At 37.4% G+C, this 20,236-nt stretch overlaps 1 protein-coding gene across 1 annotated transcript; it reads right to left on the reverse strand.

Moving 5' to 3' along the window:
* Window positions 1-671: 671 nt before the first annotated feature.
* Window positions 672-19,578, reverse strand: LOC109403297 (adipokinetic hormone/corazonin-related peptide). Its single transcript, XM_029862743.2, has 3 exons — window positions 19,497-19,578; window positions 987-1,179; window positions 672-899 (listed from the first exon to the last, which is right to left on the reverse strand). Exons 1-3 carry the CDS (start codon window positions 19,508-19,510, stop codon window positions 774-776), a joined length of 333 nt encoding a protein of 110 aa, XP_029718603.1. The 5' UTR covers window positions 19,511-19,578; the 3' UTR covers window positions 672-773.
* Between the last annotated feature and the right edge of the window lie 658 nt (window positions 19,579-20,236).

Raw genomic sequence — 20,236 nt, forward strand, 5'->3', positions numbered from 1 at the left:
AGCTTTCACACAAACATGAATAAAATTATATTAAACTAGCTGTCCCGGCAAACTTTGTCTTGCCGTCTTGTGATGGTTTGACAATTATTGAACTCAAAATAGCACCGCACTCTAGGTTGGTTTTATTTTCTATCGTGTTGATTTCCCTCCCAGTTCATGAAAAATCAGTACTTTATCAATTTTCTTACTTTTCTAGTTGATTTTCGTAACTTCTTGTACATATAAACACAGCCACCACGAGTACGAACCGAACCGTGCAAGAGCCATGCTGATGGGTTTATTCGTTCTTGAGTTTTGTTGCCTCAAAGGAACTTCAAACTCATTATATATATAGATAAACCATTTATTTTGCACTGCAGGATTTTTCCCAAAAGGTGAACAAGAGAGTGAGAGCGGGGTAAAACGGGTCCGATAGATTGATTTCCAACATCATGCGGCAAACGAAGCCCTCCTTATCTGAAACTGTAGAGATTTTTGCAGTTTGTGTCAAACATTCATTTGAATTCATCTACTCTGAGCAGAGTTATTGAATTTATTCCTATGGAAAAATATGGTTGTTTCAGTTTTATCTTGACTTTGATGTAGTATAGAATAAATAAATAAATACTGTATTCAATAAATATTTGCCCGAACACTTTAATGCTGTGATATCTTGTATAAAACAGTCAGGGTTCAAAATTATTCAGTGCTTCATATATTGTATTATCATTTCGTTTTTCCGATGAACTGTAATGTCCTTTTCAGATTTCCGTGCTCGCCTTGCCATCCCCCATTTAAAGATGCCCATTCCCAAATAACGGAAGTCCTCCACCGCCATTGTTTTCCATAGAACCGTCTTCGTTCTGCAGATTCTTCATCAACGCCCTGGCCTCGCACATCGTCAGGTGTTGAATATTTTTCTGCAAGCAATAAAACACATCAAAGGTTATTTCAATCAAGTGTCCCACGTCCAGAGCAGCGCCAGCCAAGTTGTTTCCGATTCCTACCGTTACGGCAGCACAAAGGTTCGTAACCGTACGCCATATGGTAGCACATTCGCTCGTTGGTTGGGCCGTTTCCGCTAGTGACCGTTTGCCGGCGTTCCAGTCGCGCGAGAAAGTTACTTGTGCTTGCGAGAGCGATGATGTCAGCACCATACAAAGCAGGGCGAATCCGATGAGCTTGCTGAATCGATCTCGCCTGTCGGAATCGGAATAAACGAAATAAAAGCACAGAGAACAGACATCCAGGCTAGAACAAATTTCATTCGGAAAGTTGGGTAAGGATTTGAATCTTTACTTGAGTAAGGTTGCAAACCAATGCACGATGACAACACTAACGCCGCCAAACACCATATTGCCACAGTCAGTGGTGAATTGAAACATTTCAAGTGGTGAATTAAATTAGTATGGAGAATTAACCGATTGCAGCGCCACGCTATTGCCACTTATGTTGCCGATTTCAGATGGCCGTTAAATTCCTTACACAGTTTCGAAACTGGACTTGGATGTCTGTTCTCTGTGATAAAAGCTTATGTTTCGTTTAAATGTAAGTAGTAGGTATTTGCCCAGCAAATGAAATGCTGAAAGAAAGAAAACTCCGATATGCATGCGTTTCAAGATGATCAGCAGGAATCTATTTATTTCAGGTTGTTTGATAATAAGAATCTAAATCCGATTTTTTCTAGCGACCATCATAATCGACACCAAATATCCATTCTAATAAATTGTTGCACAAAAATGAGTATCTTTCACTTTAACAAGCATAATTTTCTAATTACGACCATATATGGTCTTTAATTTGTCTTTATTACCGGGATTTTCAGCCCAGGACTATAGGTCATCTCGGGTTCCAGAACTTTATTTCCCAGCCGACGAAAGATCTTATATTTTGGAAGTGAGACTTGAGGTACCAGTTCTTTTGCGTAAATGCCAGGTACTTTAACCATCACACCTAGCCAGCTATTAGGACACAATCAGTGAAGTACTAGGTTTGTAGTAATGAGCTGAATTTTTGTATGGTGAGAAGGTAAATTTTCCGTTTCTGCAACGAAATGGTGCAAAAAGCGTGGGTATTATTATTTCTTGCCTAATTTGATGCTGTTTGAGCAAAACTTTGGGTGACTGTTTTGTTGTTTTCTCCCTTTCTTGTAATTTAAACAACATAGTTACTCAAAGTTTTGCTCAAACAGCATCAAATTAGGCAAGGAATCATAATACCCATGCTTTTTGTGCCAGTTTGTTGCAGAAACGGAGAATTTAGCTTCTCACCATACAAAAAATCAGCTTATTACTACAATTCTAGTACTACACTGAACGTGCCCATTACCAATTGATTTTTGAACTTTGATCACATTTTTTTTCGGATTCTAACAAATTACATACTCAAGATAAGAACGAGACAAGAATTTCTCTTAGGATTCATCCAAGAAGTCCTGATGAAGTTACACTAAAAATTTATGCAGAGATTCCTCCCGCAACTCCTCCTAGAATTTCTCTTGAAATTCTTACTGTAATACTTCTCGGAATTCTTTTAGGGATGGCTCTAGTAGTTTCTACGGGAATTTCTTCAGGAATTCTTGGTAGGATTATTCAAGGCAATCTGTCTGGGATTCTTCCAGAAGTTACTCCGCCGATGCCTCCTGGAATTCCTTTGGAAGTTTTAGCCAGGGATACCTCGAGAAATTCCACATGGGATTCCTCCAGCAACTCGTTATGGCCTACCTCAGCAATTCCATCCAACTGGCATTTCTCAAGCAATACCTCCTGCGATTATTCCAGCAATTCCTCCAAGGACTTCTTCAGCAATTCTAACTTGTTTACCTCTATGAAATCTTCGGGACTTCTTCTCACTTATTCATTCATTCTTCTGTTACAGAAAATTTTCACTTAGAAACAAATTAAACAATAACTGCTAATTTTATTTCCAATCACCACAAAACTTGGGTATATGTAGTAATTAATTGGAATATTAACTACACTCCCGATCAAAAGTTTGGGGTCACCCCCTCAAAAACATGTCAATTTTTTAGGCCCATATCTCCACCAATTTGCGTCCGATTTCAAAATCCTAGGTCTCATTCGAAAGATAATAAGTCAAAGTAACTTTGAACATGATTTAGGAGAAAGTTTTTCAAAATTATTTGTATGTAAACTTAATCCAAAGTTGCCAAATTTTCTAAAAAATGAATATAAACTTACGGCAGTGTCGCTAGAAATTGGGTCGACCAAATTTTAAGACGAGAGCGACAACATAACCTATTTTCTATTAGCTTTCAACTGCTTTTTACAGAATTTGGCTAAAAAATCTAGGAAAAAAGTAATTAAATAAATTAACTCTTGATGTCATCGGCCAAAAGTTTGGGGTCACTATCGTAAAACATGGAAAAGTTATTTGTTATTTCTTTGTCATCTTTCATTCAATTTTAATTTTTCTTGGCTTTTTTGAAACATAATATATGGTACTATCTGCATCGACATTGAACTACACATATTTGTTAAAATTTACATACTAAAACTTAGCGTAAAATTGCCTCATTTTTTGAAATGTAGTGAAATGTGTTAACTTTACATAACATTTTTATATACAAAAATCATTGAATACGTTAAATTAAAGACATCAAACGTAAATTTAATCAATTATCTTTGAAATGAAAGATTATCTTTGAAAAGATTTAAAATTGAACTATTGATGACGAAGATATCACCAAATAACTTTTCCATGTTTAACGATAGTGACCCCAAGCTTTTGGCTGATACATACATCATATTGAGGGGTGACCCCAAACTTTTGGTCGATGACATCTAGAGTTAATTTACTTTATTACTTTTTTCCTAGATTTTTTTAGTCAAGTTCGGTAAAAAGCAATCGAAAACTAAGAGAAAATAGGTTATATTACCGCTCTCACCTTAATTTGGTCGACCTAATTTCCAGCGACACTGCCGTAAGTTCATATTCATTTTTTAGAAAATTTGGCAACTTTAGCTTAAGTTTATATACAAATAATTTTGTAAAACTTTCATTTGAATCATGTTCAAAGTTTCTTTGACTTATTATCTTCTGAATGAGACCTAGGGTTTTGAAATCGGATGCAAATTGGTTGAGATATGGACCTAAACAAATTACATGTTTTAAGAGGTGACCCCAAACTTTTGATTCGATATGCGCCATTAGTGCTAATTAAGGTTTTGGCCCAATATACAGCTGATTTAATGCTTATTTTTCCTATCCCTCAAATTTTTGGAAACAAAACAAAAATGTTATCCCCTGCTCATTTCAGCAACTACATCCCGAGCAGAAAAGGATAGCAACAAAATAATATATCGAGGTATTAATCTTAAATAACATTATACCTCGATATGCCCTTCATTAGGTGGACATAAGAGGCAAAATAACAAAAATGAATACCATAATTTTGTCTAAATAACACCTGAAAAATAACAAATCTAGTTATTTCAATAACGAATACATACCATAAATTTCAAGTGCTCTATTTGTTATCCAGAAGATATGAAATAACAAAGTAATAACATTTCTTGCTATTAAATTAAGCTCATAACATTGCGTAGAATAATATAGTAATACCAACTTGAGGTATTAGACCACAGGTTGCTCTTTGCACGGAATTTGTAAGGTATGCCTTTCTGCTCGGGATATTCTTCCCTTTATCTTCTCATTTTTCTTTCGCTCTGCTTTGCAACTTTTGGGGTTGTTGTTTTTTGCTGATCCCGCTGAAAATAGGATTCAATCCCTCGTTCCTCGGGTTGATGACGGTGCTGTGCCGCGCTACAGGATAAACTATAGATGATCCGATAATGTGCGTTGATTTTTTGATCTATTTAAGGCTTAAGTACCACACCGGCAATTATTTCGTTGACCCAGACAACGGCTCGGACAAGTGCCAACCTTGGATTTTAGTTAAAAAATATCTGTTCTCCCATTGATTTGCTTCGTAACTCAATAAATGATAGGACATATGAAAGATAATGGCTCCAATAGCCGCGGCACATTTATTGAAGAATTGAAATGCGTGCGCTGTTTTAGCATCATTCATTTCTCTTGGCAGTTTTATGACAATAAAGCAGCAGTTGTGATGCTTGTTCACCAAAAAAATATCGTGCATTTAAAATGCTACATAACAGCTGTCAGATTTTGGGTGGCATATTTACTGCTAACATAGAGCAATTTAGCAGTTGAACTGCTATGATACGGCAGCAAGCAGATATAAGAGAATTAGGGTGCCTGTACCAGTTATCGCACTACCTAAGGAAAACTATTTCTACAAAAATAAGAAGAAGACCGATGAATGTCGTCGATATGTCAAATGAAAGATTTGTTTTCATACTTTACAGGAAAAATATAAAATCTGAGCCAAACCCACTTTTACTATTTATTACGGCGTGTGCCAATGATAGGAACCCTGTACCAGTTATGGACATACTTTTTAATTTCGGTTATACTTCGCACTATTTACATGTATTCCTTATGGGATTTGCCATAACTGGTACACTATGGCGAAATAGGGTGCAAAGAAGCCGAAATTTTAAGGAAAATGATTTATTTCTATCATAATTTGAGCAAAATGTGAAATTTGAATGAGTGCAATCATTATTTATGAACGTGATCTATTGTTCACATATTTTTTCTTGATGATTTGCATCGTTAAAAGTTTAAAATCAACTATGGCAAATTTGAGGTACTATAGCCATAACTGGTACACTGAGCCTACATTAAAAAAGATCATTCATCCGACAATGAATGTGACGAAACACAAATGAAAAAATGAGAATGTCAATCTTCACTTTGGAGATTCGATTTTTTACACTCTGTTCCTGGTACATATTCAAGGAACTTCTTTTGGAATTCCTCCAGGCATTTCTGATGTAATTTCACTAGAGATTGCAATATCCAGAAATTCTTTTAGGGATTTTTGTAGAGATTTCAACTAGGATTCCTTCTACTGGAAATCCTAGGAGGCCAAGGAAGGAGTTCCAAGAGGAATTCCATGAGAAATTCATGTGGATACAATCTCTAGAGGATTTCCTGGATGAGTCTTTAGAAAAATCCTGGAAGAGTCGCCAAAAGCATTTCTGGCAGTATCCTATGAAGACTGCCTGGAAGAATCCCAGCAAGAATGTCAGGTGAAATACCTAGAGGGATTCCTACAGGTATCACAGTAATAGTTTCTTTTTGGAGGAGTCTTAGACGACATTCCTAAAAAATCACAGCAGGAATCGCTTATGGAATTCCAGCATGAGCTCCTGGATTAAGGCGAAACTGGAAGCATTTTGTCATTTTTTCGGTTTTTTGATTTCTTATTAAATAACGAAGCAATATTTTCAAAATCGGTTTTCGTACACATGTAGTGTATGGATCTTCTGAATTTTTTTGAGGTGGAAAATGTTTTCCATTTTTGCAGAAACCATTTTTTTGTGGAATTTTGTTCAAAAATGGTTTCCGCAAAAACGAAAAACATTTTCCACTACAAAAAAATCAGAAGATATCTTGATCCATACTCTACATGTGCACAAAAACCGATTTTGAAAATATTGCTTCATTATTCAATAAAAAATCAAAAACCAAAAAGTGATGAAATGCTTCCAGTTTCGCCTTAAGGCCTCACGGGACGACGTGTAATTTTTCCTATCTTCCTTCTATTTCTAACAATTTGCCTCACAATTTTGAAGATGCAAATATCAATATCCACTGCACTGACGTAGCTGAAACTTTAGTCGATTGTGCACCTCAAGTGAGCAAATGAATGATCAAATTTCTAGCCAATAATATGAAGTAGACGTTGAGATTTGCATCTTACTAACAACAGAGCAATGGCGGACGATCCAACCACCGTCACGTCCGGCCTTAAGGTCAAAAAGAGTTCCTGGAGGAATCCTCGAAAAAAAAAATCCCAGGATAAAAGTGTTGGAGGAAACACCGAAGGAACATCTGGAAGAATTCTAGAAAGATTTCCGTGAATCATCCCTGCAAGAAATTTGTGGAAGGAATTCCTCGATAATTCCTCGCATAATTCCTAGAAGGATTCTGGGATGTATCACTGTACAAATTTCAGCAAAAATCCTGGGAATTGCTTGGAAAACTATATAGGAATTTCTAGAGAAACACCATAAGAAATGCCTGGAGGAATCCGAAGAAACATTCCTTGAAGAAATACCTGGAGGAATAACTCTAGAAGTCCCTGAAAGAACCAGTTGACGTATTAAAAAGACACTACACCGTCTTCAACCAGAGGTTGTACAGACTGAACAAGCATTTGCATTAGACAACGGAAAACACACATAACACCCAGTGGATTTTTTTCCGTTTGACGGAAAGTTTTCCCCGACCGGAGCGGGAATCGAACCAACACTCCGAGGCATACGAAACGCCTAGATGACTGACGTCTTTGGCCGCACGGCCACGAAGCCCACGAATTCTGACCATAAAGAAGGCCCTGAAGGTATCACATGAGGAATTTCTAAAAGAATCTCAGGAAGATTTTCCGGAAGAATTTTTGCAAGAATGCCACGATAAATTCCTAAAGAAATCACTAAGATTCCTGGAGGTGCCACAGTTAGAATATCTAGAGGAAGAATGGCAGGAAGAGTTGTTTAAGCAATCTTTGCAGGAAGGCCAAAAGGAATTTCTTTAAGTATTCCATAAAGAATTTGTGGAGGAATCTTTGGATAAAATCTGTAGAAGATTTACTGGATGAGTCCTTGAAGAAATCCCTAGAAGAACAACTGAAGAAATTTCAGCAGAGTTTCGGAAAGATCGCGTGGAAGAATCCCTGCAAAAAGCCAGGAAAAAGCTCAAGAAGAATCCCTAGCAGAATTTTAAAAGTATCACAGTTAGAAATTTTGGAGGAGTCCTAGCAAAAACAGCTGGAAGAACCACTAGAATATTTGCTTGAGGTATCACAGCCGGAATTTCTAGAAGAAGGTCACGAGGAGCTCCTGGATAAATTCCATGAGAAATAATTGAAGAAAAATCTCTGAAGAAATTCCTAGAGGATTCACTGGAGGAACTTCTAATAGAATGTCCAAAATATTGCCATGAATAATTCCAGCAAACTTTGCTGAAAAAATCCACGATAAATCTCTAAAGAAATCTTTGGGGAAATCCCTAAAATAATTCCAGAAAATATTACAGTAAAAATTTCTGGAGGAGTAGGAGGAATTTCTGGTAGAACCACAGCTTCAATTGCTTAACAGATCCCAGCTGGAATTCCTGGATAAAATCTCCGAAGATGTTCCTGAAGAAATAACCGGAGCTCCTGATTTAATCCGTGGAAGATTGTTTTAAATGCTCCCATCACGAGTTCTTGAAGAAATTTCAGGTGAAATTCCTAAAATTCCTGAAATACCTTCAAAATCCATGAATCCTGATAGAAACCCTGGAGGCATATTAGGAGGAATCTCAGGAATGTTTCCCGAAAGTATTGCAGCAAATAAGTCTGCACAGCTAGAATTTCTGGACGAGTTCAAATGGGAATTTCTAGAGGAATCTCAGCGGGAATTCATGGAGAAAGGCCAATAGGAATTCTTGGAGATATCTCAGGAGAAATTTCTGGAAGAACATTTTAAAGAAATCTCAAGAGGAAGTCCTCAAGAAAGTCCTTGAAGAATCAACGAAGGGATTTCTGGAAAAATCCCAAGAAGATTGTCCGGAAGAATCCCAGCAAGAATGCATGAAGACTAATCCCTAGTAGAATTCCTGAATGTACCACAATTAAAATTTCTGGAGTTCTAGGAGAAATTGCTGGAAGCATCACAGCTGAGGTTGCTTGAGGTATCCCATGCAGCTAGGATTCCCGGATGAAGGTCAATAGGAGCTTCTAGAGAAATCTCATGAGGAGTTTCTGGGGAATCCCTGGATAAAACGTCTGAAAGAATTCCTGAAAAAATGACCGGAGGAACTTCTGGAAGGATGCCAGATGGTTTTTCTCGGTTACGCGTTCGGCGGAATTGTGAATCGGCTGGCGGTGCTACGCCATCCGGCAACTTTTTCGGTTTGATCGGCGTGATTCTTGGTGCATTTCTGTTGATAGTGGTACATCAAAGATAAAATTTAATGCTCGTTGGCCTAGTGGCAAGTGACTGTGTTCAAGTGTTATGTAAGACTTGCGATCGGTTTATTAATTTCAGACGTTTTAGAGTTCTGAGTGATTAGCATCTCACTTGCAAGCTTGCAGATGGTTGCTGTGTCACGTGCGGCTACATTTTTAAAAGCCTCGTTCGCTTTTGTGCCGCTACGCCATCCGGGAGTTTTTCACATATGAAAAGTGTTAGCAAAGAGGGTGCAATCGGTGCACGATCCAAGATTTTACAAATTCAGTTTTTCTATCGGGGTGCCGGCATTCGTCTCCATTTTCGCGTTTCGGGTTACAATCAGTAACAATAGCGATAAAAGCTGTGTTTTTCACAAGATTTTGGTGATGCCATTGTGCGGATTGGGGAATGTTGCCACAATTCTGATTTGGTGATGACTAGCGGTAGTGTTGTCCAAAATGACACTATGCGAGGAAGCTGATTATACAAACCGGAGGATCTACATTGAACAACAAAAGCTACTCAATAAATGGGTGAGACCTTTCCAATATTCATTATATGACATTCCATTTTATTATATTTACATACAATATTTCAACCATGTTTAACCACATTTATCTGGAGCGTTTGGTACGGTATGTCCACGCATCCATCCTCCCCTGTAGATTCGAGAAATGCTTCGACGAAGGAACAACTGTTCAAAACTCGAGGTATTTCGAAGAATCATCTCTGCGGTTAATGCAACGCAGTAGGCCTGGCCGCTTTGACGCTTGTATCATATCTTTGATATGCTGCAAGCTTCAATATTGACAAGAAAGGTAATTGGGCGTGATCTAACCCGATTACTTTCCAGGATGCTTTCTCGTACTGGCTGCGTTTGTATTAGATTAGATTAGATTAGATTAGATTAGGAGGAACTTCTGGAAGGATGCCAGAAAGATTGTCTTGAATATTCTCATCAGGGTTTCCTGAAGGAATCTCTTTAGAAATTTCTAGAGGAATTTCTAAAGGGGCTGTTCTTGAACCACGTAGACCAAATTTTGGCCATCTCAGACCGCCTCCGTCCCTCCTCGTAGACTTTCGTCCATACACTATTTTTAAAATTTGTATGGAGCGTAGTCTATGTGAATTATGAATTATGCCAAAAAAAATTCCGAGAAGTATCATAGTAAGAATTTTTAGTGGTAAACTATCAGGACTGCCTGGAGAAATCCTAAGAGAGGATCATTGAGAAAATATTTCGAGGAATCCTTAAAAGAATACCTAAACAAATCCCTGGAAGAATTGATGGAGGTATTCCTAGAGAATTCTTGGAGGAGTCCCTGAATGAATCGTAGGACCAAATATTTTGGCAAGTACATCATGGAAAACGACACTAGGGAGGATATAACGCGCTTGCCACCCTGAATCTATACCGACGGTGATGAAATAGTCCTTTATGGGCGCGAAACACGGACTCTACCTTCAGAGGACCAACGCGCCCTTGGAGTTTTCGAACGGAAGGTGTTGCGAACCACGAGCTGTATCAGCTGCTGAGATAACTAACCATCGTCCACACCGCGAAAATCGAGAAGCTACGGTGGGCAGGTCACGTCATCAGGATGTTGGATAGCAACACGATTGAAATCTAGACCAACATTTGAAAAGGGCGTAACAGCCATTTAGAATTTCTGCTTCTCCCGTCCCTCCTAGGCTTACCCCCCCTTATTCATGAAATCTTTTACCAGTAACAGATAGATCTGACTCCCCTCTGTCTGTTAACGGGAAAAGTTTGCATAAAAATTTTGAAATACGCCTAGGAGAAACGGAACAAGTGAGAATTCGCAATGGTTGTTCCGCCCTTTTCAAATGTTAGTCTAGAAATGATCCTCGAGAGCAATCCGACCGGTACAAGAAGACGTAGTGCACAGCAGGGATGGGAACACTCAATTTCAAAGAGTTACACTCACTTGCTATTTTCTTAGCTCAGAAGCGTGCAATCAAGAAACGATGTATGGACGACTTTTGCATTGTGGTTTTGTCTAAAACTTTTCCGAATAGAGTAGGGGTCGCACATGCATACCAAAGTCATGACAGAGTTGTAAATGGGACTTTCCACGAGGTGAGTGTAATTTACATTCACCTCGTGGAGAGTTGCCTTCGCAGCTCCCTCACGACTTCGATATGAGTTTGCGACCCCTATTCTATTCGGCAAAGTTTTAGACAAAACCACAATGCAAATGTCGTCCATACATTGTTTCTTGTTTGCACGCTTCTGAGCTGAGAAAATAGTAAGTGAGTGTAACTGTTTGCAAGTGAGTGTTCCCATCCTTGGTGCACAGTGAGCTAAGTAGTTGGGTCAGTCAAGTGGAGGACGATTTGTGGACCTTTCGCAAAGTGCGGGACTTACGACGCACAGTCTTGGACCGAGTCGAATTAAGACGACTCCTACATACAGAAGAGGACATCCAGGTCTGACTTTTAAGGAAAGTACATGTAGTTATATAATATTCAGGGCCATCCAAATATCCTTAAAATTCTACAACTGGAACAAATTGCTGTTGTTATGAACAGTAAGTTTATAGAGCCAAGTACGAATCACCAACCTCTTGTAAACTAAAGAGTTATTATAATGAGTATAGTTTCGACAACTGAGGTCCGCTATAGTAGTATAGATTTTTGGATCAAAACTCAGCTTCCAGAAGGTCAATAATGTTGTTAAGGTTGGAAGAACACGGTAAACAAAAAGTATTGCAACCTGCAATACCTGCAGATTAAGGAGTAGCCAGTATAAACGATGACTAATATTACTAAAACTGTGGACAGAAATAAGTCGAAACCCATAAGTAATAATTATTTTGTAATAATTTTGATTTCTTTGTAAAAGTCACTGGATGAAACAAGGTCAATGATTCTGTCATATGCAGTTATGAATCTTTCGAAAATAATTTTGAGACCATAGAACTTTCGATGCGAAAGATTCTTTTTCGCGAGTCATTTGAACTGCAGTTCGTGTTTAGACTTCGAGCGAGTCGGTCGATAGTGTCTCTAGCGAAGTGCTCTAAAACTGCTGTGTAGCTGAGGCTACTGATAACCAAAACCCCCTTTTGTTCAGTTGAACAATAGGCGATATATTCGTATAAATCGGAAAAAAAAACGGAAAGAGAAGCAATATGGAGGAAGCTCGTGCAAATTCCATGCGAGTTTACTTCGGACCTGGAAAGAAGGAACCAACCGATCATGAAATTTTCCATTTCATGAAAGTTAAGATGAGCTTGAGTCCGGCACATCTGCTCTCGATGTACAAGGATCCTAGGGAGAACTGTTTGTTCATTAAGTTCAAGACAGAGGAACATCTCAAGGTCGCTCTGCTGCGTCTCCCATCTGCTATGGATTTTGATTACAGCAAGTACGAGTCGACAAGGGTAACGTTTTCTGCTGCGTCTATCGTGTTCAGATATGTCCGGATTTTCAATCTCCCTCCGGAGATTGCCGACAGAGAAATTTCATCGGTGCTGTCCAAGTATGGTGTTATACAAAGGATGGTCAGGAAAAAGTATGGAGCAGAGACGGGATTTCCCATATGGACGTCAGTGCGAGGTGTTCATATGGAAATCAAAAGCGACATTCCAGCGACACTGCACGTGCGAAACTTCCAAGCTCTACGAAGGATTGCAAAACAAGTGCTTCCTATGTGGCAGCACAGAACACCGTAAAGTGAACTGTCCTAAGCGTGTGAACATCAACCAGAGGCTCGATGTGACCAACTCAGCATCGGAAACCACGTGTGCGATGGTCGACGCTCCAGTACCAACGTTCAGCGAAATCACATCTGGACGATGGCAGGGTCGGCCGATGAAGACAAAAGTTCCAGAAAACAGTGGAGGCATGGTCGTTTTGAATAAGCTTCTATCGTCGAATTATGGGGAGCCTTCAGGTAAAACGAGTAGCATGGTGAGTGCTACTGAAGCGAGTGGTATACCGAAATCGGACAGTGTATGTATTGATGGCGTGGGTAGTTGCTCAACGAGCGACCGGTGTGTTGAGTCGGGAGCGATAGCTGAACATACTGAAGTAGCTAGTAGTGGTGATAAAGTATCGGATGAGTCCGTCGACCACTCTGCGGTAGAGATGAGCGATAGGGACTTAGGTGGTGAGTTTCAGATGGTAGGGAAGAACAAGAAACGCGGACGTGCGTTGTGAAAGAAAGATAGCAGGTCAGCATCCGAAACGTCACCAGACTCGGATAAAGGGGAAGTACAGACAATTGCAAGGCAGCCTTTTGGCATTGCAATGAGCCAAGGAATCCTAACAAGGGGTAGATCTAAGAAAATTATTATTGAGGGTAGTGAAAAACGGGAGAATAGCGTTTAAAGTGAAAAAGTCACAGTTTTTTTATTTGTTGTGTAACCTCTCAGGTTTCAAAAGAAGCCTGTTAGTTTTTTCGAATTGTTCAATTTATTGACGAACCTCTCAGACCTCGAAAGGGGTCTGTTAGTTTTTTGGGATAGATTACTATCAATTTTATATATATTTTCTTTGTTTTTTTTCCTTGTTGAACCTCTCAGGCTTCGAAAGGAGTCTGTTAGTTTTTTGAGATAGATCACTATCTATGCTAGATACAATTCCAAAATGAATCATGTTTTGAAGATAGCTACAATTAATTTCAACAGTACAAAAACAACAAATAATCAAAATTTATTAAGAGATTTTATCTGGAACCGAGACATAGATTTAGTATTCCTACAGGAGCTTTGCTACGAAAACTTCTCTTTTCAACCCATCTCATTTTGCTGTAGTCAATATTAATGAACACGGTATGGGTATTGGTATCCTTCTGCGGAAATTGTTCGAATTTGATAACATTATTCTTGATCCAAATGGTAGAATATCATCAATCGTGATTAACAGAATCAACTACATAAACATATACGCTTACTCTGGCACAAACAGAAAAAAAGAACGAGATGAGCTTTTTATTAACAATTTGGCTGTCCATTTGAGCGAATCTGGAGTATCTTATTCGGTTCTTGGTGGGGACTTCAATTGTGTCCTCGAACGGTCGGATTGTTCGGGAGTTTTTAACGACTCAGCTGGTCTCAGACGCTTGGTGGAATCCTTTCAATGGAAAGACGTTACGAAAGAATCGAAGAAAAATCAATTTACATTTTTTAGATCTGGATCAGCATCTCGGTTAGATCGTTTTTATGGTTCTACTGAATTTGTCGCATCAGTTCTTGATGCGGAAACATTAACAGTTCCATTTTCTGATCATTGCGCGGTTATATCCGTTTCGTGACGGAGCGTAAAAAAATGACATTTCCATACAAATAGCTCAACTTTGGCTCTCCAGAACTCTAAGAATTCCCAACAAAACAACAATTATTTTACCTCATTTGAAAGAACTACTCTTTATCTTTCGATTTCTAGCTTTGACTACATAGACAAATCGTTAATAAAAATTATGCGACAGACAAAACTTTTTCATGTTTTACGGTTTTTGTCCACTTTTTGTTTACCTTGTGGTGGCAAATCACACAGGCAACGTAAACAAAAGTTTACTTTCACATAAACAAGTATAAGTAATGGCTGAATTATTGAAACAGTTTACATAACATAAAACAAAGTCTTAACAGATGATAAAAATATGCAAAACTGCTACCGCTGAACAGCACAATTGTGCTGGTTCGTCACGAAAGGGATATTGAAAGTTAAGGTGGACTCAAACAATCTCCCTACAAAAGGTAGGGGTTATTGGAAAATAAACTCTGCAATTTTAAACGACAACAGTGTTTTAGATAATTTTGCCGGTAAATATAATTCTTGGAAAACCTTTTCGTCGTATTGCGCTAGTAGAGATAATTGGTGGAATTGTGTATACAAAAATAAAACGAAACAATTCTTTAAATCCGAGAACTGGTCAAGAAATCAACAGATAAGCAAGGAAAAATCATATTTTTATTCAGTTTTAAATGATTTACACAATAGACGATGTCGTGGAGAAGATGTTCTTAGGGATATGAAAATTGTCAAGTCAAGGTTAATGGAGATAGAAAACGAGAGAATGAAATATTTTTGCAGTACAGTTCCAGACTACTCAATGGCTCAAAAGGAAAACATAAGCATTTTCCAAGTTTCTTCCCAAATACAGAGATACTCTAAAGCAGGAAATATAAGGCTTGTTGATAGGAATGTAATCACAGGTGATGTAGTTAGATTAAAACAGATTATTTTTGATTATTTTTCAACGCAGTTCGAAATAGAAAACATTGTCAATACACCCCTTAACTTAGAAGATGACCCCTTAAACCATGTTAGGAAAAGTTTAACAGCTGAGCAGCAAAGGCTTTTGATTCGACCCATAACAGAAGAGGAAATATTCAATACACTAAAATCTTGTAAGAAAAAGAAAAGTCCAGGACCAGACGGGTTGAACTATGAATTTTATATAAAAAAATTCGAAATCGTTAAAGAAGAATTGATTAAAATATTCAATGATTATCTTGTTGGAGCTGAACGCCCTCCCAGAGAGTTTTCAGCCGATGTAATCACTCTTATTCACAAAAGAGGCAGTAAACATCATTTAGAAAACTACAGGCCTATTAGTCTTTTGAATTGTGACTAAATTGTTTACCAAGATCATAGCTAATCGCATATCACCCTTCTTGGAGGATTTATTAAGTGCAGGTCAGACAGCGTGCTTACCACAGAAATCATGTGCAGACAATCTTAAAGATATTCGTAGGATTCTGCTTCGCTCAAATGACACATTAAGGTTTAAAGGTGCCTTGGTTAGCGTAGATTTACAGAAAGCTTTTGACAAAGTTGATCATAATTATTTTTGGAAAGTGTTGAAAAAATTTAATTTACCGGAAATGTTGATCAAGTGTATTCAAAATTTGTACAGAAATGCATACTCAAAAATTCAATTTAATGAGTTTTTAACTAACGACATTAAAATTAATTGCTCAGTCAGGCAAGGATGCCCGCTAAGCATGTTATTATTTGTATTATACGTTGAACCACTTCTTTGTAAAATTAACAATAGCGTTTCAGGTGTCCTTATCTACGATATGTTCATCAAAACAATTGCTTATGCAGATGACATAAATATTTTTATCAAAAACGATGAAGAGTTCGATTTGCTTATACAAATTTTACACTCCTTCGAATCGTTTGGGAAAATTAAAGTAAATGTTGATAAATCCGCGTACATGAGATTTAACAGATGCGTTTTAGGCCCACAACAGATTCCAGAGGTAAATTGCCTTAAAATATTAGGAGTTCAGTTTTCATCTAAAGTAGCCAGCGTTATCAATAATAATTATGATAGGATAATACAAAATGTGAAGCGAATATTGCAGGTACACGGTATTCGAAACCTAAATTTATGGGAAAAAAGTTGGTTTATCAATGCCTTTGTGTTGTCTAAATTTTGGTACTTAGCGCAGGTGCTTCCGCCCACAAAAAGGCACATTGCAGAAATTAAGTCCTGTATCGGAAAAATTTTCTGGTCAGGTTTTATATTTAAAACCAACAGAGAACAACTTTACTTAGACTATGACCAGGATGGACTACGGCTAGTAGATCCAGAATCAAAAACAAGAGCTCTGTTTATTAAAAATGCATTAGACTGGGGAATTCCCAATTCATCCGAAGAATACATCATTAAAAACTTGAAAACACAAAATTTACCACTCGCGTTTAAAGAATTGATCGTTGAAACAAAAAAGATAAAAGAAATGTCTGATATAAGTACTACAGCTTCAATTTACAGATACTACATTTCACAGAAAAACATTATTCCAGCAGTAAGATTTGATTACCTACCATTCAATGGGGCATTGTTTGGAAAAACCTTAACTATAATTTCATTTGCTCTGAAGACAAATCTACATGCTTTGCATTTTGGAATAATATAATATCCAACAAGGAGAAACTCGTGGCATATAATATTAGAAGGATTGATAATAGCGTATGTGACCAGTGTTCTCTTTCTGATAGTAATCAACATAGATTAGAACTATGCGCTTCAGCTGAGATTATCTCAAACTGCACAAAAAACATCATATTAAAACAGTATAAAATTAAATTGAGTAACCTAGAAGATATTCTACATTACGAGATAGATGATTCTAAAGAAAATGAAAAAGCGGCTTTATGGTTAGCAGTTCGGACAATTTATTTCAATTTAAAACGGTATCCATTACCAAGTTTGTATGTAATTAAAAAAGAAATCCGTGAATGAGGTGTGAAAATAGAAGTTTTTTTCAACCATTGCACAGTGGCCAGAGGCCGGACAAAACCTTAAAAATCGACTTCAATTTTTTATTTTTCTAATATTTTTCTTACAATATAGATATTTCAACTAAGAAAACCCCAAATTTTTAAATCATTTGGTCAAAACTTGAGTCTTGTAGATTTTTTCGAAGTTGAGGTTTTGTGTGGTACTTCACTAGGATTTATTGTCTTTATTTTATGAGCTTTCTTCATGACCTCGTTGTAAAACTTAGAAAGATTTGAATAATGTGACAATATTATTGGTGTTTTTGGGTATGAATGGCCATGCCATTTCAGTGTTTGTTTGGAATTCAATCACAAAACTATTATGTTTTTACAACATGCAAAAATTATGTCTTTTATGTAATTTTGAAGAAAAACTTCGTATTAAAGAGATTCAGTACTTGTTAAGGAAACATCAGCAAACAACGTCGTATCCCGGATCTGACGCGCAATTTTGTCTAGTTTTTGGCTATATAGGTCACTGTTTGCGCATTTTTGCGCTAAGCGCGAATTTTTTTTTTCTATTTATGTCACAATGGAGCCACATGGTTGTAGAGGAAGTGATATTGTTTGAAGTTTACTAATCTTAAAATAATTTCAATTGACTTCAGAATACTAACAATATAGTGTAATCCTCATTCTAGTAAGAGACCTTCGCTAAGTCACGCGGTCATAAGGGTAGGGGGTGGGGGTGTTTGATAACTGGATGGCCACAGCTATAACATTTTTTTTAATGTATTTAATATATTTTTTTGAATTATTTAATTTTTCGACAGAAAAACACAAGACGATGGGTGCTCCAGTTATAAAGAGTGAGCTGTAGAGAAGGGGAGTGATGGTTAAGAATGATAAAGCCTTTATTTACTTAACGCTACCTTCATCCCGCATTATTAAAGACCACCAAATACAACTAACTTTTTGATCCTTAAAATGAAGACGAAAAACAATCGTGGAAAACATGTAACAATAACTACAAACAATTGCTCGTTGGTTTTGTTAAACTGACCGTTTCTTCCATTCAACTATATTCAATATTAACTGTTCATCAATATGATTACCGATCTCTTATGATCGTTCATCAACAACTCCCTTCAATATGGCAAAAATTTCCCAAAAGGAGGAGAACGTGCCTCTGGACCTGACAGAGCTGAATGTACATTACAACATGTACAACCCAAACTCGGAAGAGCATATATGAAGTCGTTGAAACGAGATTTATAAAAAGTAGTTCAAATTTTACACAGTTCACTATATGAGACTATCTGAACCCATTTTAAATTGTTAATTCACCTCCGTGTACCCACCGTAAAACGTCACGTGGTCAATAGAGGGTCCCTGAGAATAGAGTATATCTGAATTGATCCGATCTATTGGCAGAAAACGTAGGTAATCGAATTTTTCTAACGATTTATGTAGTTTTAAAGATTTTGGACCACTCTAACAGCAAAAAATACACATTTATAGGTAATTTCAATGCCAATACATGATATAAGAACCCTCAAATCAAAAGGTTGATCAAAATCTGCGTTCAAAAAACGCATTGTGTTAGCTTAATATCGATAACTTTTTACATGCCTCCCATAATCAGCAGATTTCAAAATTTTGAACCACCCTAATATAGTTAAATCAAAATATATGAAAAGTTCCATATCAGAAACAGGTTTAGGGCACTAAAATCATCATAACTTGTGAATTTTCGCCATTTCGGTTAACATTTGAGGTTTTATCCGACCTTTGTATGGAGGCCCGCCACTGTGCATTGTTTTGGTAGTTATCTTAATATTTGCTAAGAAGTAGGGTAAACATTTGAACTGTAATTGTAAAAATGTAAAACTGTTTTTGTTTTGTTAATAAATACAAAAAAAAACTTGCTTGGGTCGAATTTCAGGTATTATTAAATAACGCATTATTCCACTTTGATTCACAATCACTCCGAGATCCATATCTTATCCCAACCCTACTGACAAATGTTCCTTCCGAGATAACTGGTCGAGATTCAGAAATTCAGGATTCAACCGTCTCACACAGTACAGCTGTAGAATTCACATTCGCTCCCTTTCCATATTCTATTCATTGTTTTTTTTTTAGTAATTTAGATTATTCTGGCCAATCTATAGTAGCGATTAGAACTGCCACATATGCTTATGCTCACACTCAGAATCCATTTACAAACATGCACTTCACCAGACATTAGAACTGTGGCAATACCTTAGAGAAGACATTGTGACTGGATGTTATACGAACACTACACTTGTACGGAACGGAAAAATCTGGACTCAACTGATGCCGCTGCGTACCCGAACGATCCTTTTTATATTTTATCTCACAAATAAATCCTTCCACTTTGAAGGACGAACGATTTCTAATGCAACCTCCACCTATTGTTGTGATTTGTTTCTCTTTGATCGCACTGTTGGTGACAGACAGCCATATTTCATTATGATAAAATATGTAAATATGTGCCGACTGCCGAGGAAGAGGAAGGAAAAATCTTCCGTGGGATTCACGGTGTTTGATACGGATTGCTACAGGTGGGAGTGTAATCGATGTGGACAGTGCGAAAACCTTGAAATTTCATCAGCATCAAGTGGGTATTTCGGGCATATGCACCTAGTGGCGATTGGATCGATAACATTATGACGAATGTGATACCTCAAACGGATGAAGCAGACTAACGTATATGGTTTGATAAGAGACTTCAAAAATTACAAAATTGATTTTCATAGGGAGTAGGAAGACTGATACAGGAGTAGGTACCCCATCTAAAAGTATGAATCAAGTTTTAAATAATCCTATTTTCCGAGTACCTGTTTGTTTCCTACTAAGTTGGGCTCTATTTATAGACGTCTACCGGAGTTCATTTGAAATGTACGTCATGATAAACTGATAGACATTTCATTTGCATTTCATCTCATTCAAGTTTTTTGCACAAGTTGCACATCCTATTT

Source organism: Aedes albopictus, chromosome 3, assembly GCF_035046485.1.
Source record: "Aedes albopictus strain Foshan chromosome 3, AalbF5, whole genome shotgun sequence".
Classification (NCBI taxonomy): domain Eukaryota; kingdom Metazoa; phylum Arthropoda; class Insecta; order Diptera; family Culicidae; genus Aedes; species Aedes albopictus.

Excerpts from the sequence above, each read along its gene's own strand:
- LOC109403297 (XM_029862743.2), bottom strand. Across the intron at positions 900-986 it reads ACCTTTGTGCTGCCGTAACG|AAAAATATTCAACACCTGAC; the intron begins GTAGGAATCGGA and ends TATTGCTTGCAG.